Below are 21,321 nucleotides of genomic sequence, written 5' to 3'. Positions count from 1 at the left end.
CTCTCGTACAATTAAACAGGCTATTTTTGTTACTGCGCCTTTAAGACTAAATGAGCTCTGTTCTGATTGGCTGCCCTGTTTTGTGCTACTGAGCATTCAGAAAGCAGTGTGGGCAGGGCTAAACTGCTGTAGGTTGAATAGGTGGATGTATGTAAATGGGTTGGCTTTTGTGATGTCACAGAATCGATTCATTCAAAACAGGCTTCGTTTCCATGCAGGAGGTGAACAGTGTGTTTTGAAACTTTAGCACCGTTTATGTACTGCATCAAAGTTGTTATTAAAAAAAAAAGGAAAAACGCCAGGATATGGAATTTTCCATGATATGGACCCTTTAAGAACAGCAGTAACAGGTGCTGATGTGGAGCTGAGGTTGACTTATTGCTCAAAGTGTAACTGGAAAAAAAAAAAAAAAACTTTCTCACTTTCCTGAAATGAGTTGAGCTGAAAGGATGTTCGGCTATTTGAGTATTAATCCAATTTGGCATGCGCTGTTGAATATTGCATATTTCAGATATGACTGATGGGCTGGTCCTGAGCCTAAATTACAGACTGAGCTCTGAACTCAGTGTTTCTCTTGGGATGCATGATATTGGAATCATATCAATATCCGAAGATAAGTGATATAAAATCATCGGACAGGTGTTTAGGGCTGATGTTTTTAATTTGTTTGTCCGTTTACTGAATTGCAGAAAAGCAGAATGTTTAGGGGACGCTGAATTACTGTGCTGATTTGTCTTTTGCTCTTTTTAACTCTTTTCTGGGCCTGTTAAAATAAATCGCTGCTGTCGGATCAAAATGTTTTATCTCCAAAATGGTAACTTTACAGGACAGGGGAAAAACATGCTTTACTTTCAATGTAAGTCAATGGAACCAGACATTTTTCTAAGTCGTTTTGGGCCGATTCTTTTAGTCTGTTCATCATGAAATTTACAGACAATATAAAGGACAACAGGCTTTTCGAATTATGTCAAAAACTGAAAAATGGCAAAAGTTGAGATCTGAGGTTTTGTTCCGGCAGCAGTTGTATTTCACACTAATCCACGTAGATAAAGTGCCAATTTTCACATTTTAATGTATTGGCGTCAGCCCATAGTCCCCATTTTGGCACTTCCAGTAGCTCTCCAATAACTTGTTTCAGCACAGCAGGTAATAAATTAGTAACACCACAGAGTGAAACCTGCTTAAATTGAAGTAAATTCTTTTGTTTGCAGTTGCGTCCTTGCAGAATAACTTGTTGTTTTGCTGTAGGTTTACTCACATTTTAATGACACACAACTCCTTATTAAAACAAAATGCCTGAAGTTTAGCATGTTGAGTTAATGTTCTGTTATTGTAGCCTATCAGTATTATTAGGGTTTTGCATAACAGAATAGTGGTGTTTTTTTTTTTTTTTTTTTTTTTATTAATAAAGAAGAGAAGTAGGTTTAAAAACGAAAGTTTAAAATAGTTTATAACTCTAATGTTACAAAAATCTAATACATTTTGAAAGGAACACAATTTAATGAGTTATATGTAGTGTAGAAATTGTTTGTTCTCCTACTGGATGAGGAGGTTGGCTCAGGGTAACTTTCCAGCAGGGCAGATCAACGTCCTCACAGGCCAGCTCTGGGCAGCCCTGATCTAGATGACCTGATGCTTCACTGAAATAATCCCTAAATGAATCGGCTACTGAGGATTCAACAGCAACAGTGCCGAATTCTAATGCTTTTCACTGATTCTTGTACTATTAAATATTGCAAGTGGTCACGTCCGGTCATAACGGGCCATTGTTCTGTCACGGAAAGTTGCTGACCTTGTTTTTTCTTTTTCTCTCTCTTTTCTGCTTTCTCCTGGTGTTTTTCTCAGAGTTCTGCAGTGGTGCTGGCCATAGCGCCATGGCTCAGACCCTTCAGATGGCGATCCCAAACTTCGGCAACAACATCCTGGAGTGTCTGAACGAGCAGCGGCTGCAGGGCCTGTACTGCGACGTGTCCGTGGTGGTGAAGGGCCATGCCTTTAAAGCCCACCGTGCTGTGCTGGCCGCCAGCAGCTCCTACTTCCGTGACCTCTTCAACAGCAGCGCCGGCAGCAAGACGCCCACGGTGGTGGAGCTGCCACCGGCCGTGCAGCCGCAAAGCTTTCAGCAGATCCTGGCCTTCTGCTACACTGGACGGCTCAGCATGAACGTGGGCGACCAGTTTTTGCTCATGTACACGGCCGGGTTCCTGCAAATCCAGCAGATCATGGAGAAAGGTACGGAATTCTTCCTGAAGGTTAGTTCCCCAAGCTGTGATTCGCAGGGCCTTCATGCAGAAGAAACTCCCCCATCCGAACCTCAGAGTCCAGTCACTCAGACAGCCACCGGGGCTTCGGCCAATGGCGGAGGCGGTGGCGGAGGAGGAGGAGGGGTGGTTGCCACTGCAGCCAGCCGCCCCGCGTCCTGCTTGACCCCGCTGCCCTTGGTGTCTAGAGTGAAAACGGAGCAGCCCGAGGCTTCACCCTACTCTGTAGTTTGCACCCCTGTGGCCAAAAGGCTTTGGGAGGGCGGCAGCCGAGAGGGCGGTGGATCTGGAGCCTCCGGCGGAGGTGGGATCCGGAAAGCCGCCCGCTTTTCCCAGGAAGCGGCGCGAGGAAGCGCCATCCAGCCACAGGGACTACCCATGGGCTTGGCGGTAGCACCAGGAGGCACCAACGGCAACGGTAATGGCACCAGCAGCGGTGCCACCCCAGAGGGCACCAGCCCAGGTACCATGAGTGCCTATGCCAGCGACTCGCCCATTTCCTACCACGACGATGAAGAAGAGGAGGAAGCTGTTGAAGACGGCACCGAAGAGCAGTACAGGCAGATCTGCAACATGTACACCATGTACAGCATGCTTAACATGGGCGCTGCAGGTGAGACAGCTGCATTATAATGTTGGCTTAATAATAGATTTACTTTCATGGGATGTCATGCAATGCTTGCTTGTTTGTAGTATATAGACAACTGCGTTCTGTATAGGCGTTACTGCTTACACCAGGGCACGGCAACATGCAGCTCTCTTGCTGCCTTGTTGCGGCTCCACAGCAGAGTTAAATTTTTAGGTAAAAATTAAACGAATAAAACAGTAAATGGTCTTGAACGCTGCAGGTAATGTAGAATTGTATAATGCTAATTTCCCAGCCATTAACCCTGAAGATTGGCGCACAGACTGCTGGTTACCATAGCAACGCAGACAATCTCGCCTAGCTAGTTTCTAACAAAAAGACAAAGAGAGATTTAAAACTAGCACCAATATTTTGGAGACAACCACCAGCTTCTTGTTCAAATTTTCCCGTTACACCTTAAATGGTCCGGCAGATACAGTCTGGCGCATCTGGCACCATTTAAGGTGGAACGGGAAAATTTGAACAGGAAACTGGAGAATGTGAATCAACTTCAGCCTCGTAAAAATTCAAACATTGAGAGATGTTTTAAAATGAACTGTTCTACTTTAGCGGAAATGTTTCCTGCCAGAGACGTGAGAGAAGCAGCTATATTTATTTACGTTAGATTTTTAGCCACATTTTGAGACACATTTACAGCCAGGATGGTAAACAGGACGTAAAATGTTGAGGCTCCCAAAGTGGTTTGATTTTTATTGAAAGGACAAAATGGCTCTTCCTAACGTTTTGGTGCCGACCCCTGGCTCACACCAAAGTTTAGAGAATCGGTGAAACGACTTATTCTTTTGGAGTCGGGCTACAAGCCTAATGTAGCTAACATATTCTTAAATAGACTTGCCTGTGTGGTTTGAAGATGTTGTCCTTGTGTAATTAGCGTCTAAGCTGGTTTCTCTCTGACAGAAATAACATTATTGGACGATCGCTGCTGTCGTCTCCTCCTAAAGTATTACAAAGCAAATACGTTTTGCTCTTCGGATATTTTTCCAGTGAACGTCACTGGATCTTCTGGATTACAAGATGGTTAAGGAACCGAAATATAATTATTGCTCCATGCAGGCTAACTTGCCCACTGAGCTGACATCATAAGACTGGCCTCAGCAAAATGCCCCACACAAACCAGTGAGCTCTGTTAAATGTGGTAGTTTAGAGGCTTTGGAAGTTTTAACGTACAGGTTGAGTAGCTGATGTTAGTATATATTAGTGTTGGCTTAATAGTAGACTTACTTTCATGTGATATCACTTCATTGTACAGTATTAACTGGCTTGTAGCATTTACATAGCGTTATTCACATTTTCAGTGAGGCTTGGGAATGAAAAAATACACATTATGAAACTTTTTTTTTTTTTAAACCATAGGCTACGACAGCGGTGATTTCTGAAAAAATGGCAACCATTTCTGTCATTAAAAAACAGCTTAAACCCAGAGTTTCTAGTATGAGTATGACGCACAACTTCAGAGGTTTATAGATAACACAGTCTTAGTATCACAAACCACACAAGCACGTCTATTTCAGATTGCGTAACAACTCGACACAGTAGGTGTGTGATATTTAGGCTTACAGTTTAACTGACTTTCATTTAGTGAAGCGTAGATACTTTTTTTTTTTTTTCCCCCTCAGAGAACGAGTACATATTTATTAGTAAACGGTGATACCATACTGAGTAACCTACTTGGTTCTAAGTAATCGTTAGTGTAAGCGAGTGCCATGTACCCTGACATTTAAATCTAGCTCGTTTTAAATGACGTGCATTAGCTTGTTATGGTAAATTAGTTAGCCGGGGTCGAATAGCTACAGCTGTGCAGAAGCACTAAAGTACATTTCATAGTTTTGATCCACGTCTGTCTCTTTCAATAACAGTCTCTGTAGCACAGTGACTGCAGAATTCGTGTCCAATGCTAACACATCTGAGGAGCTCACATCTTGAAGTCTTTTGTTTGGTTGGTTGAGCTTTAATTCCGTAATGTCAGGAATTCACAGTGCAATCGTAGAAATCTTTGGTGACTCGCGCTGTTTATTTGAATAGACCATCATGAACGGATAAAGACTGCGATTTATATACTCTATGAAAATCCTCAGTCTGACTGTAATGCAGAACACAGCCTGTACAAACTTCATGTAGGAACAATTTCAGTTAAAACTGATACTGAGTACAGATACTGATGCTAACTCTATCTAACGTAGCTTGCTCACATTCAAGTCCTAACACTTATACAATTACATTAATTTTTTTTTTGTTTTGCGTCACAAATAAAACACACTCAGCTTCGCTAGGTGGCATTTACTTGGTGGGTTATATTTATTAGATGCTTAAGTAAACTTCTATATTTACTGTATATATTTAGTATTTACTGTTATGTAATTAGCATTAAGAGCCATGTTTAACAACTTAAGTAGATATAAAACATTTTCGTTGTGCAAAATCGTTAAAAACAGAACTGAACAGTACACAGATAAACACATCAGCACACTGCAACTGCTCTGGCTCAAAAACGGAGCTGAATGTTGTTTCACATCCAGATTTCTCGAGTCGTTTGTCTTGGGTGTGCATCTTGTTCACTCATGCTCCATCTCTGAGCGCCAGTTCAGTAAATATCACCAGCATTCATGCTGTCTGTATCAACGATTTACAGAGATGTTGTGTTTTTGGTCTTTGCAGCACATTAATGAGTTTATAAAGTGTATTTAATTGTATTATAAACAGGGTCTTGTCAGCCATCGCACTTATTGACTTTTTCGCCTCCGTTTTGCTAGCCTACATGTCTCCACGTGTATTGGGATTGTTTGTGTGTTTAAAAACAGGCTAAAATCTCAGTGCTCATGGGAATATGTCAAGGCAGAATGTTTAGTGACCAGTGACTTTGTGTATGGCCACTATGGAGTCAGTAACACTTCTGTGTGCGATTAGACTCTTTCGCTGCCAGCTCAAGTCGTTTGTTCATGGTGTGTACACTCGACTCGTGTCACGTGGGATTGGATGTTGTCATTGGTGCATTTAGATGAGGCCAAGTAGGGCTAAATGAGCGTGGCATCAGGCCGATACCAGAAAGAAGCGAACTTCAGACCCCAATCGTGTCCTGGCTGATCAGCTACGCTTGGTGTAGGTGGTAAACTAAATTTGATTTTCCTTTGATCGTTTTATTGTTAAGCCTTGGCAAACCTGATGTAATATGTTAGGCATTGGCAGTACTTCCTTTTAAGCTGTGCTCAGGAAAGACAGTCATAACACATTTCCTGGGGTATACTGACTAGTTTGAGTCTGAATATTGTGAGACATCAGCTTTTAAAGCCCCATTTTTACTGGGGTCCTCATTTAAAACAATCCTAAAAGAAATTCTGAAAAATGTTTCACAACCTTTTCTTTTTGGCTAAAAGCTTGAACCATTTCCAAAGCATGAATATTTAATCAGAGAATCCTCTCATCTTCTCCATGACTTTGAACGCTGTGTATATTCAGAGCCTCTTAGATGTTGGCGCTCTTTTATAAGACTCGGCTTCAAGCGATTGTTTTAGGTCATGAAAATGAAAAACTTGATTATTAGTAAACAAGTAGTTTGTAACCTGGAGGGTTTTGCTCAGTCGAAGTTTCAAAAAAGGCAGTTATTAAACAATGAAGCAGTGTTGTAGTTTAAAAGCTCTGCAATTAGGAGAAGTGAGCATTGGCAGCAGCGCTGGGACATCTGTTTATTTAAAGAGAATCCATGGGAGGATATTGTATTTATACGCTTAAGTTTTATTTGTGCGCGGAACAAAAGCCTGGAATGTTCTCAGGAGAGAAACTCAAACCTGACTTTTAGTTTGTTCCGTCTTCCTGTAAAAAATCATATTTTTATGTTTTCTGTCTCTGCCAAAAATACCGCAGCATTGAAATGTTTACGAAGACAGAAAATTACTATGCTGTGATTTTGACTCCGCAAACGGGTTCAGAAGAGCATAATCGTGATTTTTAGGGAAAATGTCCCTCTCAGAACGTTTGATCTTCAGAGAATGTCCCAAACAAACGTATTTATTTTTCTTTTGTCTTTCTTTCTGCCCACTTGCTCTCCCTCTTCTTTTTTTCTTTCCATATTCTGCACCTTTTTTCGACTGCTGTTCTTTCGGTTTTTCCCTTTTCTTTCATTTTTCCCCCCCCATTTTTCTTCATTCTGTCATTACTTCTCTGTTGCCTCCTCTCTTTTTCTCTCTCTTGCTTTTGTCTGTCTTGTCTTTCAATCTCTCTCTGTCTGTCTGTCTTTCTGTGTTTTCTCTTGATTTTTATTCTATCTCTTTCTCTTGATTCTCTTTCTCCTGTATATTAATATTTTTCTCTCTCTCTCTCTCTCTCTCTCTGTGTCTCTCTGTGTCTCTCTGTGTCGGTCTCTCTCGCTCTGTCTGTCTCTCTGTCTGTGTTTTCTCTTGGTTCTCTTTCTCCTGTATATTAATATTTCTCTCTCTCTCTCTCTCTCTCTCTCTCTCTGTCTCTCTCTCTTTCTCTCTCTCTCTCTCTCTCTCTCTCTCTCTCTCTCTCTCTCTCTCTCTCTCTCTCTCTGGCTCTCTCTCTCTCTCTCTGGCTCTCTGTGTTGGTCTAACTCGCTCTGTCTGTCTGTCTCTCTGTCTGTGTTTTCTCTTGGTTCTCTTTCTCCTGTATATTAATATTACTAAATCTCTCTCTCTCTCTCTCTCTCTCTCTCTCTCTCTCTCTCTCTCTCTCTCTCTCTCTCTCTCTCTCTCTGGCTCTCTGTGTTGGTCTAACTCGCTCTGTCTGTCTGTCTCTCTGTCTGTGTTTTCTCTTGGTTCTCTTTCTCCTGTATATTAATATTACTAAATCTCTCTCTCTCTCTCTCTCTCTCTCTCTCTCTCTCTCTCTCTCTCTCTCTCTCTCTCTCTCTCTCTCTCTCTCTCTCTCTCTCTCTCTCTCTCTGGCTCTCTGTGTTGGTCTAACTCGCTCTGTCTGTCTGTCTCTCTGTCTGTGTTTTCTCTTGGTTCTCTTTCTCCTGTATATTAATATTACTAAATCTCTCTCTCTCTCTCTGTCTCTCTCTCTCTCTCTCTCTCTCTCTCTCTCTCTCTCTCTCTCTCTCTCTCTCTCTCTCTCTCTCTCTCTCTCTCTGGCTCTCTCTCTCTTTGGCTCTCTGTGTTGGTCTAACTCGCTCTGTCTGTCTGTCTCTCTGTCTGTGTTTTCTCTTGGTTCTCTTTCTCCTGTATATTAATATTACTAAATCTCTCTCTCTCTCTCTCTCTCTCTCTCTCTCTCTCTCTCTCTCTCTCTCTCTCTCTCTCTCTCTCTCTCAGCAGGTGAGCGAGTGGAGGCTCTCCCAGATCATTCAGAGACTCGGAGCCGGATGCGCGGGAGGCAGGACCTGGCATCTTTGCCGGCCGAGCTAATCGCGCAGATCGGCAACCGCTGTCACCCCAAACTGTACGAGGAGGGCGACCCGGCCGAGAAACTGGAGCTTGTCACAGGTCAGAGCGCATCACTTCCTGTTCGCGGTCTGCCAGGACTGGAGATAACTCTTATCTCTGGGATCAGTTAACCTGTTGACTGGTATTAATGCTGTTACTGATCAGCTGCTCCAGTTTAAAACCAACTCCCATATGAGTGCAATTATGTTGTCTTAATGAAAATAGTTTATTTATCGCCCCCTGTACTTCCTGTAGAGCATTACAGTCTGTCAGATTGACCACACGGAGCATAAAAACATTTGTAGAGTATGCTTTTCTCCTAAGAGCGAGCGACGCGGTGACGGTAGAAATGTTTTGATGCTTTGTTGAGTCATTACAGCTGTGGAGTCTCTGTTGTCTGATTTAATTCTTCCACCTTGCCAGTACTGCACACACCATTATCTCATTAACAAGCTCGGCCAGTGCCGTCCGTCCGTCAACAGCGCTCGATGGCTTTGTGTTTGTGCATGTCTGCATGCGTGAGAGTCGAAAATAGTTCTCTTTTCTTCTCTGTGTGCTCATGTGATTACAAATGAAACTATAGGCAAACTCGGCCAGTGAGCCATGGCACAGTATAGGGGCAAGTCCCGCCTGAGCTGATGAGACATGTTTTTATCTGTGGATGAGAAAGAAGAGATTAGGTTACAATCATAATGCCCCGTGAGTCATATTCAGTAGCCCATGAACACTGAGCTCTCTCTCTCTCACACACTCTCCCTCTTTTTCTTTTGGATGAATTAACATTGTATGGACAGGTAGTGTCTTGGTATTGTGGTAAAGAACAGGTTTCGTTGAATGCCTGTAAGCTAATGAATTTTCTCCCTCCCCCTCTTTTTATTTTTGTCTCCTACCCTGTAAGACGTGGCCTCACCTGCCCCAATCCATCCACTTAGGGTAGATATCTCTTACCAAGGGTGTAATAGTGCAAAAGATGAGCATGTTAAGTTCGATTTTGCAAGCTGTGGTCATTTGAATGTAAAAACTTGTATAAAAAAAAATTAGTTTAAGAATTTTAAATATTTATAAAACACCTGCTAGAGTTGCACATAGAGTTATCGGCTACAATTTCTAAACACTGCTGTTTGCTGTGCAGCGCTTCTCGTTTGGTGTGCGGTAGCCTTAAGACGGCTGCAGTAGTCTTTATTTTTCCTTCATTGAAATAAACAGATTAGAACCTCCTGATGAAACCCATAAGACCCAGGCTCTACGCTGTAGAGTACAGCATTCCTTATCAGAAATTCTGATGTACTTTTTCTTTCTTTTTAAATTTCATGACCATCTGAAACTTCATCAATTCTGATTTACAATGCACACATTTTGTTATGCTTTTTTGTATGTGCCGTGAATATGGCAAGTGCTTCTACATCATGGATCCTGAGACCGATTTAGACCTTTTAAGAGCATCTGTAAAACAGACAGCTCTGTTTTGGACAACTTTCTAAACTGCTTTGAGCAGCAAAAAGAGTCCTTAGTGACAAACGGTGGCACAAAGCTTCTCATTGTGGAAAAGTGTATGGAGAACATAGACGTCCACCTCATCCAGGAGCTGAAACTTTGAGAGCTTTCACATATAACTCCTGCTTCTGTAACTCAGTCTGAGCTGTAAGTGAGTTTGGAGATCCTTTTTGATGTTTGTCAGAAAGTTCTCGATACCAGAACACGAACAATCGGTCATCACAGTGATTGGTCGACTGAGTTCATGTTACTAGAAGCTGAAATGTCTCGCTGTTCGTGAACAAAAAAAAAAATAATTTAAATTCTACATTTCACCTTCAAAAAACCCTTCCCCTCACTTTTCACCCCTACCCCTTGTTTTCGAGTGTCACCCTAACCCTGTGGAACAGAGTTAGAAAGGGTAGTGGTTGAAATCTTACCCTACAAAATGAGACCCTCAAATAAAAAAAAATAAATTAATAAATTAAAAATGCTTTCATTAGGCTTCTAGCGGTGCTCTGTAGGTGACACGGCCCAACTTCAATGATGGCAGAGAAGGGAAAAGTTCAGCTATTCACTACATTTACATTTAGGGTAAAGTACGCTTTCAAAGAGGGGGGGGGGGCAATTATTTATTATCGCCCACCTCTAATTCTTTGGTGATACAAAGCTGAAGCCCCGTTCCACCTTAAATGGTGCAGCAGTTACATTCTGGCGCTTCAGGGGTCAGGACAGTTGGGCTATTTAAGGTGGAATGGGTAAGTTGGCTAGCTAGCAACCGAGACATTAGCATGCTATTAGAGATGTTTTTAATGCTTCGTATGAAGAAAATTACCATAATATTTTGAAACGGAATTAAACGAAGATAAAACTGTGGTTATCCTAATTTTTTAACAGAGAAAATTCTCACGTTTCAGGGTTTCTTTGGTCACTTGCGCAGTCATCTTGGCGGTTTTGGGCCGTGTAGCCCCAACACTTTACCTTGACCTCTATCTCAACAAGAACTGGGACACCCTACCCCTAGACGTAAACACACCGTCCAAGGTGCTAAGGGCTCAGTGGTGGGGCAAGGGGTGAAGTGGGATTGCGCCTATATCGGTCACTCACCTGTCTAGATTAAATTTTTGGCACGACAAAATAAATCAGATGGGTTTATGGTAACTTCTCACCCGCTACATAACTGACAACCATTAATGTCATGGCAGATGACATGACTGTCATGACTTGTCAAGATTATGTCCAGTAATATGTCATATTACCATATTGTCACAATTGCTCGTAATATTCATAACAAATACATGTTTGATGTTTATATGCTAATATGAAGTCCAGACATCTGATGTGACTGTTTCCAGTAACAGTAACTTGACTCTAATGTGAAGTCTAGTCTGACCGTTTGACCGCATATAACATCTGCTATGGTATGTTTATGATATGCCTACGTCAGTGTTTATGTAAAGTGTTCCCCGCTGCACTCTCAGCCCACAGCCTTTTAAAAACAAAAAACGTAGCGCTGCTGTTATGCAGGTTTTTGTCAGTTCCAACTTCAGCAAAGTTTAAATCTCTGATCGTCGTGAAACGGTTCGAGTATGCTGTTTTATTTTGCAGCAACCGGTCAGCTGTGGTTCAGTGTTTTTGCCCGTGCGGACAGTCTATTCACAGGCGCCCATTTTAGGACGACAAAACATTTGAGCAGACCTTATTTACAGTGAGGAAGTGGAGTTAAACGCTCGGTTGCATGTTCTCTGAAAAGACACCCTGACATTTGCGATGCACAGATATCACAGATGCTCAGAGTCTTTCCTGTTGATTCTCTTCTGGGACAGAGCTTCAGCAGTCTTTAGTTTCGTTTATTTCTTTTCTTTCCAAGGGCTTTTTGTCTTGTCTGGCTGTGCCATATATATTTGTTAATTGTTAACCCGTTATGCAGCATTAATGTTACATCCCTCTAGCCTCTGACCTTTAACCCCAGCAGTCATTGTCCCGTGTTGGAATACAGATATTTTTACGTATTTTCTGGATATTATGGAAACTGTGATGTACTTATTTTTTTAACATGAAGTGTAAACGTTAAATGAAATGCCTAAACTCACAGGGTCTGTATGAGTCCACACTGCAGTGCCTCACTGTCATAACTGCAGAACTGCCACAGGAGATTCACAGCAGTTACTGATGAAGTCGTAGTACTTCATTATCTGTAGCCTGTAGTGAATACTGGACATTACTTTGTAATTCACAGTAATAACTGACCAATTAATACTATACCCAGTAACTCATAGAAGTTATAGAATAAATTTGTGTTTTTATATATATATATATATATATATATATATATATATATATATATATATATATATATATATATATATATATATATATATATATCATATTTATTATGTCCTTTACGTTGTTTGTTTGCAAATTTCATGAAGAGTGGTCCAAAAGAAATGGATCAAATTCACTTGGCAAAAATTCTGGTTCCATTGACTTACATTAAACTTAAAGTAGATTTATGTTCTTTCCCCTGTAAAGGTACCAATTTGGAAATACAAGATTTTCTTCAGACAAGTGTGTGTGTGGGTGTGTTGGTGTGTGTGTTGGCAGCAAAATAGTAACTTTACAGAAATTAAGCCCACTTAATAATTTTTTGTGTGTGTTTATTCCATGTGTGTGTGCAGGCACAGGTGTGTACATCTCGCGAGCCCAACTGATGAACTGTCACGTTAGTGCAGGAACCAGACACAAAGTCCTGCTGAGGAGGCTGCTGGCTGCTTTCTTTGATAGGTGAGTGGGTGTGTGTGTGTGTGTGTGTGTGTGTGTGTGTGTGTGTGTGTGTGTGTGTGTGTGGGTGTGTAGAGTCATTATAACTCGCTATTCTGTTGTGGGTTTAATGGCTGCAGAAATATTAGAAGACGAGTAATTTGTAACCTCTGGGGTGGGCTGAGCTTTCTCATAGTACAGTTATGTGGCAACAACATAACAGTGGCCTATTGTTGGAGTTTAAAAGCTTGGCATTGGTAGAAATGCACATTGGCCTGAGCGTTTGGGTTATTCTCATGAACATCAATACAGAGACTCAGCTTGGCTGAAAACTTTTCTTGTCATAATCTGTACAGCGTCTGTCTTTTCAAGATAATTATTAAAACAAACGATGTAAAAATATAGGATTTTGCTATTTCTTCTCATTACTGCAAAGCTGACAGCCACCGAGGCTTTTCTTTTTTTTCCTTTTTTGGTCTGCAACCTTACAGCTTTGAAAGACGAGATTAAAGTAGAGACTCAGCAGATAAAAGTACCACACACTGATTTGTTTTAATTGGTTAAAAGTGCAAAATCAAAGACGTGTAACAGTAACAGGAGAGCAGATATGTAAGTACATTGCACTAATGAGTTTAGTTAATAGTTTTACTTTCGACCACGCCATATAGAGCTCCAGTTGATCCACTGAATAATATGAATAGTTTTGTCTGTGTGATTATTGCATATATGCAAGATTTAATATAGTTCCTGGTGTTCTTTCAACATTAGTGTAACACTATAAAACAGCACTTTAATTTCTCCTTTCTGCTCTGTTTTCTGCTGTTTTCTACTCCTCTGTGAAGAACAGCTCATTTTCTGGGTCTCTTTTTTTTATGCTAGCCTCATCGGAGAGGGTGGGGGGTGTGTGGCCACTGTTCAGTAGCGGAGAGCTCAACAATGCAGCGGTGCACAGTTTAGAGCAGTGATTCTGAGCCCTGACCCTGGAGATCCCACTGCCCTGCACTGTTTTTATACGCAGTATCCACTCACTGTCCACTCTTTTAGACACTCCTACCTTGTCGGTCCACCTTGTAGATGTAAAGTCAGAGACGACAGCTCATCTGCTGCTGCACAGTTGGTGTTGGTCATCCTCTAGTCCTTCATCAGTGGTCACAGGACGCTGCTGGCTGGATGTGTTTGGTTGGTGGACTATTCTCAGTCCAGCAGCAACACTGAGGTGTTTAAAAACTCTAGCAGCACTGCTGTCTGATCCACTCAGACCAGCGCAACACACGCTAACACACCACCACCATGTCAGTGTTACTGCAGTGCTGAGAATGACCCACCACCCAAATAATACTGACCTTTTAAAAACCGAGTATGCAGAGAAACAGATGGACTACAGTCTGTAACTGTAGAACTACAAAATGCTCAGGTATAGTATATATAGAGCTGATAAAATGGACAATGAAACAAGGAGGTGAACTTAATGAAGTGGCTGATCAGAGAATTTTCACATTTTATAGCCGCTCTCTGACCTAAGCACTGTCTCTTATTCTCTTTGGGTGTTGCATTTTGAATGTTGACTCCTTAAAGCTTTAAATAGAGATCGGTCCTAAAATAGCCTTCTCTCACACTGTGTGATGTGAAGTTAGCTGTGTAGTTCTACCTGCGGGGTAGTAGAGCATTTGAGTAGTTTGAGCCTGATTGCCTACCTTTTATATGATTGTCCTCAGTGAATGGCTCCAATTAAAAATAGCTCATTTTAAAGTTTAGATCAGGAGTCTTTAATTAAAATTCAGTAAAGACCAGTTAGAGAATTTCCTCAAGTAAAGGTCCAGTGTCATATACTGTTTACTGAAGTAGACTAGTAGTTATATCATCATCTTATGTAGACAACTGAATGTCGAATCAAATGAAGTACAATTCAGTCATATTTCAACAACGTTTGCGTCTCCCCTGTGTGTGCGACACTCACTCAACTCATCATCTGTGCTCATCATAACTCACAGATCTGACGTCACGGGTCAAACTCACAACCCGTGTGATTGGTGAGTGAGTGTCCCTGGCTGTTGAAGTCACCATAAAGGCTAGAAAAGTCACGCCGATTAAAATAGGACCGCCCTGTGAAAATTAAAGAATTCTTCATAGTTTATCGGTTGTAGGTCCAGGTCCGGAAAGGACAGCGTCAGGGGACTCTGACCTGCCTATTAGTGACCTCTGGCTTAGATGTTAATGAAGAAATATTAGATCTGTATTCGGGTTTTAATGAGCAACGTGACATTTGTAGAATTATACTTCCTCCCTGAATATTACTGGCCTGGTAAGTATCTGCCCAGCTTGTCTGTTTACTCTGCTGAGGACAGAATATGGACCAGCTATTCCACAGAGAGACATCAGTAAAGAGTGTTAAACCAGTTACTGACACGTTTATGACGCTTGATGTTACATTGCCGTTTTGTAGATGGTGTACATGTGAAATGGCAGGTTTTGTTTTGTTTTGTTTTTTTTCTGAGACTTTGGCCCAATTTGGCCCATTTCTTATTTTTACTCTTTCCCCTTGTTTTCGAGTGTCGTCTTGCCCCTTGGAATGGAGTTATATGGGGTAGTGGTTGAAATCTTCCTCAAATAAATGGGACTCAAATAAAAAGAGCATCACTTCATTACCGGCTACCAGCGCTGCTCTGTAGGCGACCCGGTCCATCTGCAGTGACAGCAGAGGAGGGTAACGCTCAGCTCCTCACTGCTGGGCTTTAGTGACATTTAGGGAACCACAGGCCTTCAAAGAGGGAGAATGGAATAATTTGTTATCGCATCCCGAATTCTTTGGTGATACGAAGCTTCACCAGATTCTTGTTATAATCTGATACACTTGAATATCTGACTATGCACATACTGTCTATACGTCCAATATACCTGTTATAATCTTTGCCTATGCACATTTTGTCTATTCGATTCTTGTACCTACTGACTATGCACATTTTGCCTTGTCTTTTACTGTCTGTTGTCTTTGCAATATTGCTATTTATCTTTTATTACTGCACTGGAGAAGTAGCCCGATAGTGTTTCGTTTTACTGTACTACCCTGAATTGTATAATGACGGAGTTGAATTGAACTGAACTCAAATTTTCACCTTAAATGCGTCAGCAGTCACATTCTGACCTGATGCTTCAGGCATCAGAACTGCTGGATTAGTTAAGGTGGAACCGGAAAGTTAGCTAGCTAGATACAGAGACATCAGCATATTACTAGATTTTTATATGCTTGTTATGAAGAAACAATCATAAAACGAAGAGCCAGAGTACATCGAAACGACACTGAACGAAGATCATGCTGTAGTAATCGTCTTTTTTTTTTTTTTTTTAACGGAGAAAATTACTCACATTTGTTGGTTGCACAGCCGTCTTGCCACGCTTCGTTTGGGATGTGCGTCTGAAAAACCTCCATTTGGAGGACCATGTAGCCCTAACGCTTCGCCCTACCCCCCCATCTCAACAAAACACCCAGTGAAATGGGGTTTGGGCCTATTTGTGTTGTATTTGTACTCTTTAATTTCATTTCATACGTAGTGAAGAAAAGCCTGGAGTGTTTAACTACTCACCAAACGATGTGTCCAGCTATTCACCTACCCTGTTCTCTTTCGCTTCATGCAGGAGCACTCTGGCCAACAGCTGTGGTACCGGCATCCGCTCCTCTACTAACGACCCCAGCCGCAAGCCGCTGGACAGCCGCGTCCTGCACGCAGTCAAATGTGAGTTATCCATCAGACGCCTGCCAAAACACTGGCTGTAAAGTGGAACTGGGATCACTTGGGGATCAATAATTATCGATAAAGGCCATGAGTAGTTCTGATCTGATCTGATGATCTGATCATTCTGAGCTCTGATCTGTTGTCTCAGACTCCAGGCCTGGTTTTACTTCATTTACGCACAGCATACCTGTGAAAATGGGTGTAGCTTAACTATGTAAGTGGGTACAGCGTAACCGTGACAGTGGGAATAGCATTTAAAAAGTGGGCATGGAGTAGACATGGAAAATGTTGTAGCATAGCCATGAAAGTGGGTCTTGCGTAACCATGGAATTGGGGATAGCATAAGAAACGGGTGTAGCCTGGCCTTGAAAGTGGTTGTAGTGTAACTGGGAATGGGTGTAGCCCATTTATTTATATATCAGTGGTGTAGTTTTGCTTCATTTATGTTTATCAGGCCGTGGTTTTATTCTGTTCCTGTCATTTAGGTCATCACAGCTGGCCAGTTCAGTGTAGACCCGCCTGGACTGTAAGGATAGATTTCGGTTATGCATGCAAAAATAAATTGTGTTATACCACTCGAGAATGTATTGACCATGCAGGCACTCATGGAAATGATAGTGCCCGTTTTCTTGAATCATGGCAACATTTCAGGCTAATTATGCCAAATTAAAACATCCGTACGATGCGTTTCCCTATGTAAGATCTGTGAGTGCTGACCACACCTTCATTTGATCGATGGAGTCCTGAGGACTGAATGTAAAGAAGGGAGGAAAACTGAAACCTGAGGTGGTGTTCTGGGTTAAAAGTAATAGATATGTTCGCTAGCAGGGTGGAGTTTCAGGTGTGGTCTTCAGACCCCTGATGTCCATTTATGGTAGCTATTCAGCTGCACTACAGTGAGTCAGTTTTTTTCAACAGCCAAAGGAGAATTGAGATCAATCTATAAATAAATGTGGTCGAGCATTAGCTACATCCTGATGAATCTGTCTTTTTTTGCACAATCTGATCGTGCGAAAAGACTGAAGTAGCTTATGGAGCCATGAAGCTCTGTGCTTGTGGTGTTTCTCTAAGAGAGACTGTTGCACTATGGGTGAAATGGCTTATCTATGCGGTTAAGTCTAAATGATAAACATCACCTTTCACTTTCAGAATGCATGATTCATCAACCCGTTTTAGTTTAAGGATTAACAGAAATCAACAGTTTTGCCTGTTTACCTCAGATGTAGTTGATCAGCCAAGATCTGAAAAGTCTCAAGTTGGCGTTTTTGGTCTCCATTTAATAATGAAAGCTTCTACACAATTAGCGTCGTGTAAACTGGATGCCTAAGTCATCACACACTTGCCTCAAACTGTATAGAGAAGTTAAGTAATCTCTAATAGACTATCTCATGTGGTTTCTGTCACTGTATGGCGTATTTATATCTATAAAAATGGACAACAGTACGTCCAAAGCTGAAAACAGCAATGGTGGTAATCATTTTAATTTTTTTCTGGGTTTTTTTTTTTTTTTTTTTGTCCATCCAGGCTGACTGACTGCATCATATGTGTCAGGCTCCAGTACCTGCAGGCCCAAACACAGCATGCTTTAGCACCTAGCCTAATTAAAAACACCTAATTCCGCTCATCAGCTAATTATCAAGGCCTTCATGAACTGAATTCAGAGCAGTAGATGGGGTGAACGCTGATCTCCGCATCACTTTGGTCCAGAGGGTCCCCAGTTTGACAGACCTGGACTACATACTAATAAAGTCTATTAGATTTTTGACTGAGCTGTTTCTTTAGTAACTTGCTCTCTTAATTAGCATATTCTGTCATAAAATCTGTGTAAATAGGAAATCATAACACATTTTCCTTACGCACTGTGATGTATTTGTGGCTGTCAGGGAGGGTCTCTGAGCTAGCAGAGCTTTTTCTCTCAGTGATAGATGGGTGTAGGGAAGTGGAACATGTTATTGTTATAATATTTCTCCCAGCTGTCTGGTATAGGGTGACCCAATCATAAATTTGAAGACGTCTTGGAGGCTTAATAACAGAATGCTTTATTGAGATGTAAACCTTCAGTGTGGTTTGAAGTGAGATGGTTCATTATAATTGTAGACTCTGACTTCTTTACAGTGGTGATAGGAACCAGGGGTCACAATGTCTACAACACAAATATATAGACATTTTATTTACTCTCCTAAACATCCAGTGAACCTACACTTTTTTTTAATGCAATGCTGTTATGGAGAAATAGTGGTACATCTGAGAAAGGATGTTTTCTTTTATGGGCTGTTTTCCCTTGAATGGATTCTTGCCCAAAACCTCAGAAGAGTCCTTTTTTTTTATTTTTTTTTTTACTTCAGATGTGAATCCAAAACCATTTTGTATAATAACTCTGTGAGGAAGATTTTAAAGGCGTTAAACTCTTCAGACGTCTGGTTCCCATCACCCCCACTTTTTCCCTAGAACAGCACATTTCCCATCAAACCGCCCTGAATGACTTTGTTTACATCTTAACCGTTTAATTATGCAGAATTCAGGGGGGTTTCCCTTGGCCGGGGACCTTACAAAGGTAAAAAGGGGTAATTTTTAAAGTTTCCATCTAAACAAAGTATTGTAACTGCGCCTGTTTTGATGTGTTTGAGCTTAATGAGAAGTTTTCTCTTTTCTGTCGTCAGTTTACTGCCAGAACTTTGCGACCAGCTTCAAGGAGAGCGAAATGAACGCGATTGCGGCGGACATGTGCACCAACGCCCGGCGCGTGGTGCGGAAAAGCTGGATCCCTAAGCTGAAGTTGCTGATGGCCGAGAGCGACGCCTACGCCAACTTCCTGCCAGACAGCATCAAGATGGAGGCTGACGCGCTGGGGGCCGAGCCGGGCTTCGAGCCCGCCGACCTGGAGGGTGGGGCTTCGGAGACGGGCGGCTCTACCGGCGAGTCACTGCAGGGTGTGGGCGGAGATGGCGGTGCTTTGTTCCAGTGATTGGAGAGGAGGAAGAAATGGCAAAAAAGTGAAAAAGGAAACACCTCCCCTGCCCCCTCTCTTTTCCTTCTGCTGCCCCAAAAACCTGCCTACTGCCACCCTGCCTGCGACTCTGGACTCCGCTGCTTCTGCCTGGAGGTGGAGGGGTGAGGGGGGTCGGGGGTTTGACTCTGTCTGAAGATTAGAAGATGCTAGATGGTCAGAGGAGTGATCACAAAGTAGGATTTTTCTTAACCAGGTAACTTGGGAGCAGAGTTTTGTTGGACAGTCCTCACTTTGGGCTTAAGTTAGCCAGCTTTATAGAGAAATCCTGCTTTGTGAACGCCCCCCAGGGGTGCCTGACTCCATACCCGGAGTCCAGAGAGTTTAGCTAAAGCTGGCTAGGGCTGCATGATATGGACACAGTATTAGTACTGCGATTACATTGCTATATTGATAGGACTGCGATTTGCCTTACAGTTGGTCAATCAAAAACGTGGTAAGATTATAGACTAGCCTGCATTGTTTTGACCAAAATTCTGTTACATGATAAATTTTTTCCACCAGAAAGTCATCTGGGGTTGATTTTGGTCTGGAGGCTGCCGTGTGATTGGTTAAAGCGCTCATTAGCCTATAGCGGTCTGCGATATCAGGCCAATATTGCAATAACAATTAACAAACCTGCTACACGTTGCAATTGCGATACACGGCTGATATCGTGATGACCGTTAACAAACAATATATCGTGCAGCCCTATGTTCCTGCAAGCATTGATTACCTGGTTCCATTATGAATGGATCTCAAGGGCACCTTTGAGTTAGTGTACGGATAACGGAGGAGTGAGACAGGGGTGCATTTTCCTTCTAAATCTTTTATTTTTGATCTTTTTTATTTTGTATTGTTTATTGTTACGAAATAACCCATCTTTTTGCACAGAAGCCCCCCCTGCCTCCATGCTTTGCAAATATGTATATCATGAATCCTGTTCAGATTTTTGTATTAATTCAGAATGATGAAAAGGCCTCCCCCTCCCACTTTTTTTTTCTTTCCATATCTTTCTCAAACACACGCACACTCACTCTCGAGCGGTGGAGGTCTCGAAGTCTCCCTGATCACACTGTACTGATTTTTTTGAATGTAAACGTCAGCAGCGCTTGGCTGTGCGAGATTGTATTTTGGCCCGAGAGAGCGAGACAGAGAGAGTTGCGAGAGTCGTAGCCACTGTAGCAATGTAGAGGAACGGAGGGATAGCACAGAGAGAAAGAGAAAGGTGTGGGCGGCTCACTCTTTCTCCAAAATTAGAAAGAATTGAATTCCCTCCTTTACTCCTTTTCTTCTTCCTTAAACAATCTGGCATTTTGACCAGAAGGAGGAGGAAAAAACAAAGAATATTGTCCGTTTTAAGGTTTTTTTTTTTTTTTTTTTTGCCTTTTGTTTTTTCTCCCTTGTTTCTCTGCGTGTGAGACGTGGATCCAGAGATGTAAGATTTTTAAGACTGTAAAGAAAAGGGGGACAGAAAGACTTAGTCATATTTTAAAAATATATTTATCTACTTGCACCTTTAGCGTGTGCACAATGAGAAAGAGAGGGATTGTTTAAAATCTCTTTTCGTGTGGATTTTCTTTCCTCAATTTTTTTTTTTTTTTTTTTTTTTTAAACCTAAGCGTTTAAGAGACATCTTAGCTATGGAAATGTAAAACGGTATTGAGAGAGAGCGAGAGAGAGAGAGAGAGAATATTTTTGCATACTGATATCTTAAAAAAGGAAAAAAAAAAAAGAAAAAAAGGTTGGTGCTTAGCTTGTACCTGACCGGCTGTGAGAGAATGCTCTTCTAGTCCGGTCTGTAAGTCGACGCTGTTTAAATTCAATTGGCCTTTAAATCTTTCTTGTTGCACCACTTATTTGTATCTTGGTTTTGTACGCGGATCGGTGCCATTGTAACTGTAACAGTGTGTTGGTACTTAAAATTCCCGGGCGGCTGTTTTGGATCCAGAGATAATTTTGGTGAAAAATCAAATGTACAGATTTTTTTTTCCTCCCCCACTTAGCCCAAATGTAGTCAGTCAGCCAAAGCCAAATCGGCTAATAAAGCTGTTGGCGTCCTGCAAACTGCCCACCTGAATCGCAC

At 41.8% G+C, this 21,321-nt stretch overlaps 1 protein-coding gene across 4 annotated transcripts in view; it reads left to right on the top strand.

The window, feature by feature from the left end:
- Positions 1–20,774, top strand: part of LOC108442095 (nucleus accumbens-associated protein 1) — a 29,648-nt gene extending 8,874 nt beyond the window's left edge. For 2 of the 4 annotated variants that reach the window (XM_037544642.1, XM_037544643.1), the window contains exons 2-6: positions 1,846–2,874; positions 8,175–8,345; positions 12,437–12,542; positions 16,152–16,249; positions 18,910–20,774. In XM_037544642.1, coding sequence (XP_037400539.1) covers positions 1,875–2,874; positions 8,175–8,345; positions 12,437–12,542; positions 16,152–16,249; positions 18,910–19,214 — 1,680 coding nt within the window. In that variant the 5' untranslated portion in view covers positions 1,846–1,874 and the 3' untranslated portion in view covers positions 19,215–20,774. The remainder of the gene's footprint in view (positions 1–1,845; positions 2,875–8,174; positions 8,346–12,436; positions 12,543–16,151; positions 16,250–18,909) is intronic. The other 2 variants (XM_037544644.1, XM_037544645.1) reach the window with 2 other exon arrangements.
- The last annotated feature ends 547 nt before the right edge of the window (positions 20,775–21,321 follow it).

The sequence above is a fragment of the Pygocentrus nattereri genome, chromosome 14, assembly GCF_015220715.1.
Source record: "Pygocentrus nattereri isolate fPygNat1 chromosome 14, fPygNat1.pri, whole genome shotgun sequence".
Classification (NCBI taxonomy): Eukaryota; Metazoa; Chordata; class Actinopteri; order Characiformes; family Serrasalmidae; genus Pygocentrus; species Pygocentrus nattereri.
The sequence above is the reverse complement of the archived record's forward strand: the minus strand, read 5'-3'. Positions and strand labels throughout refer to the sequence as shown.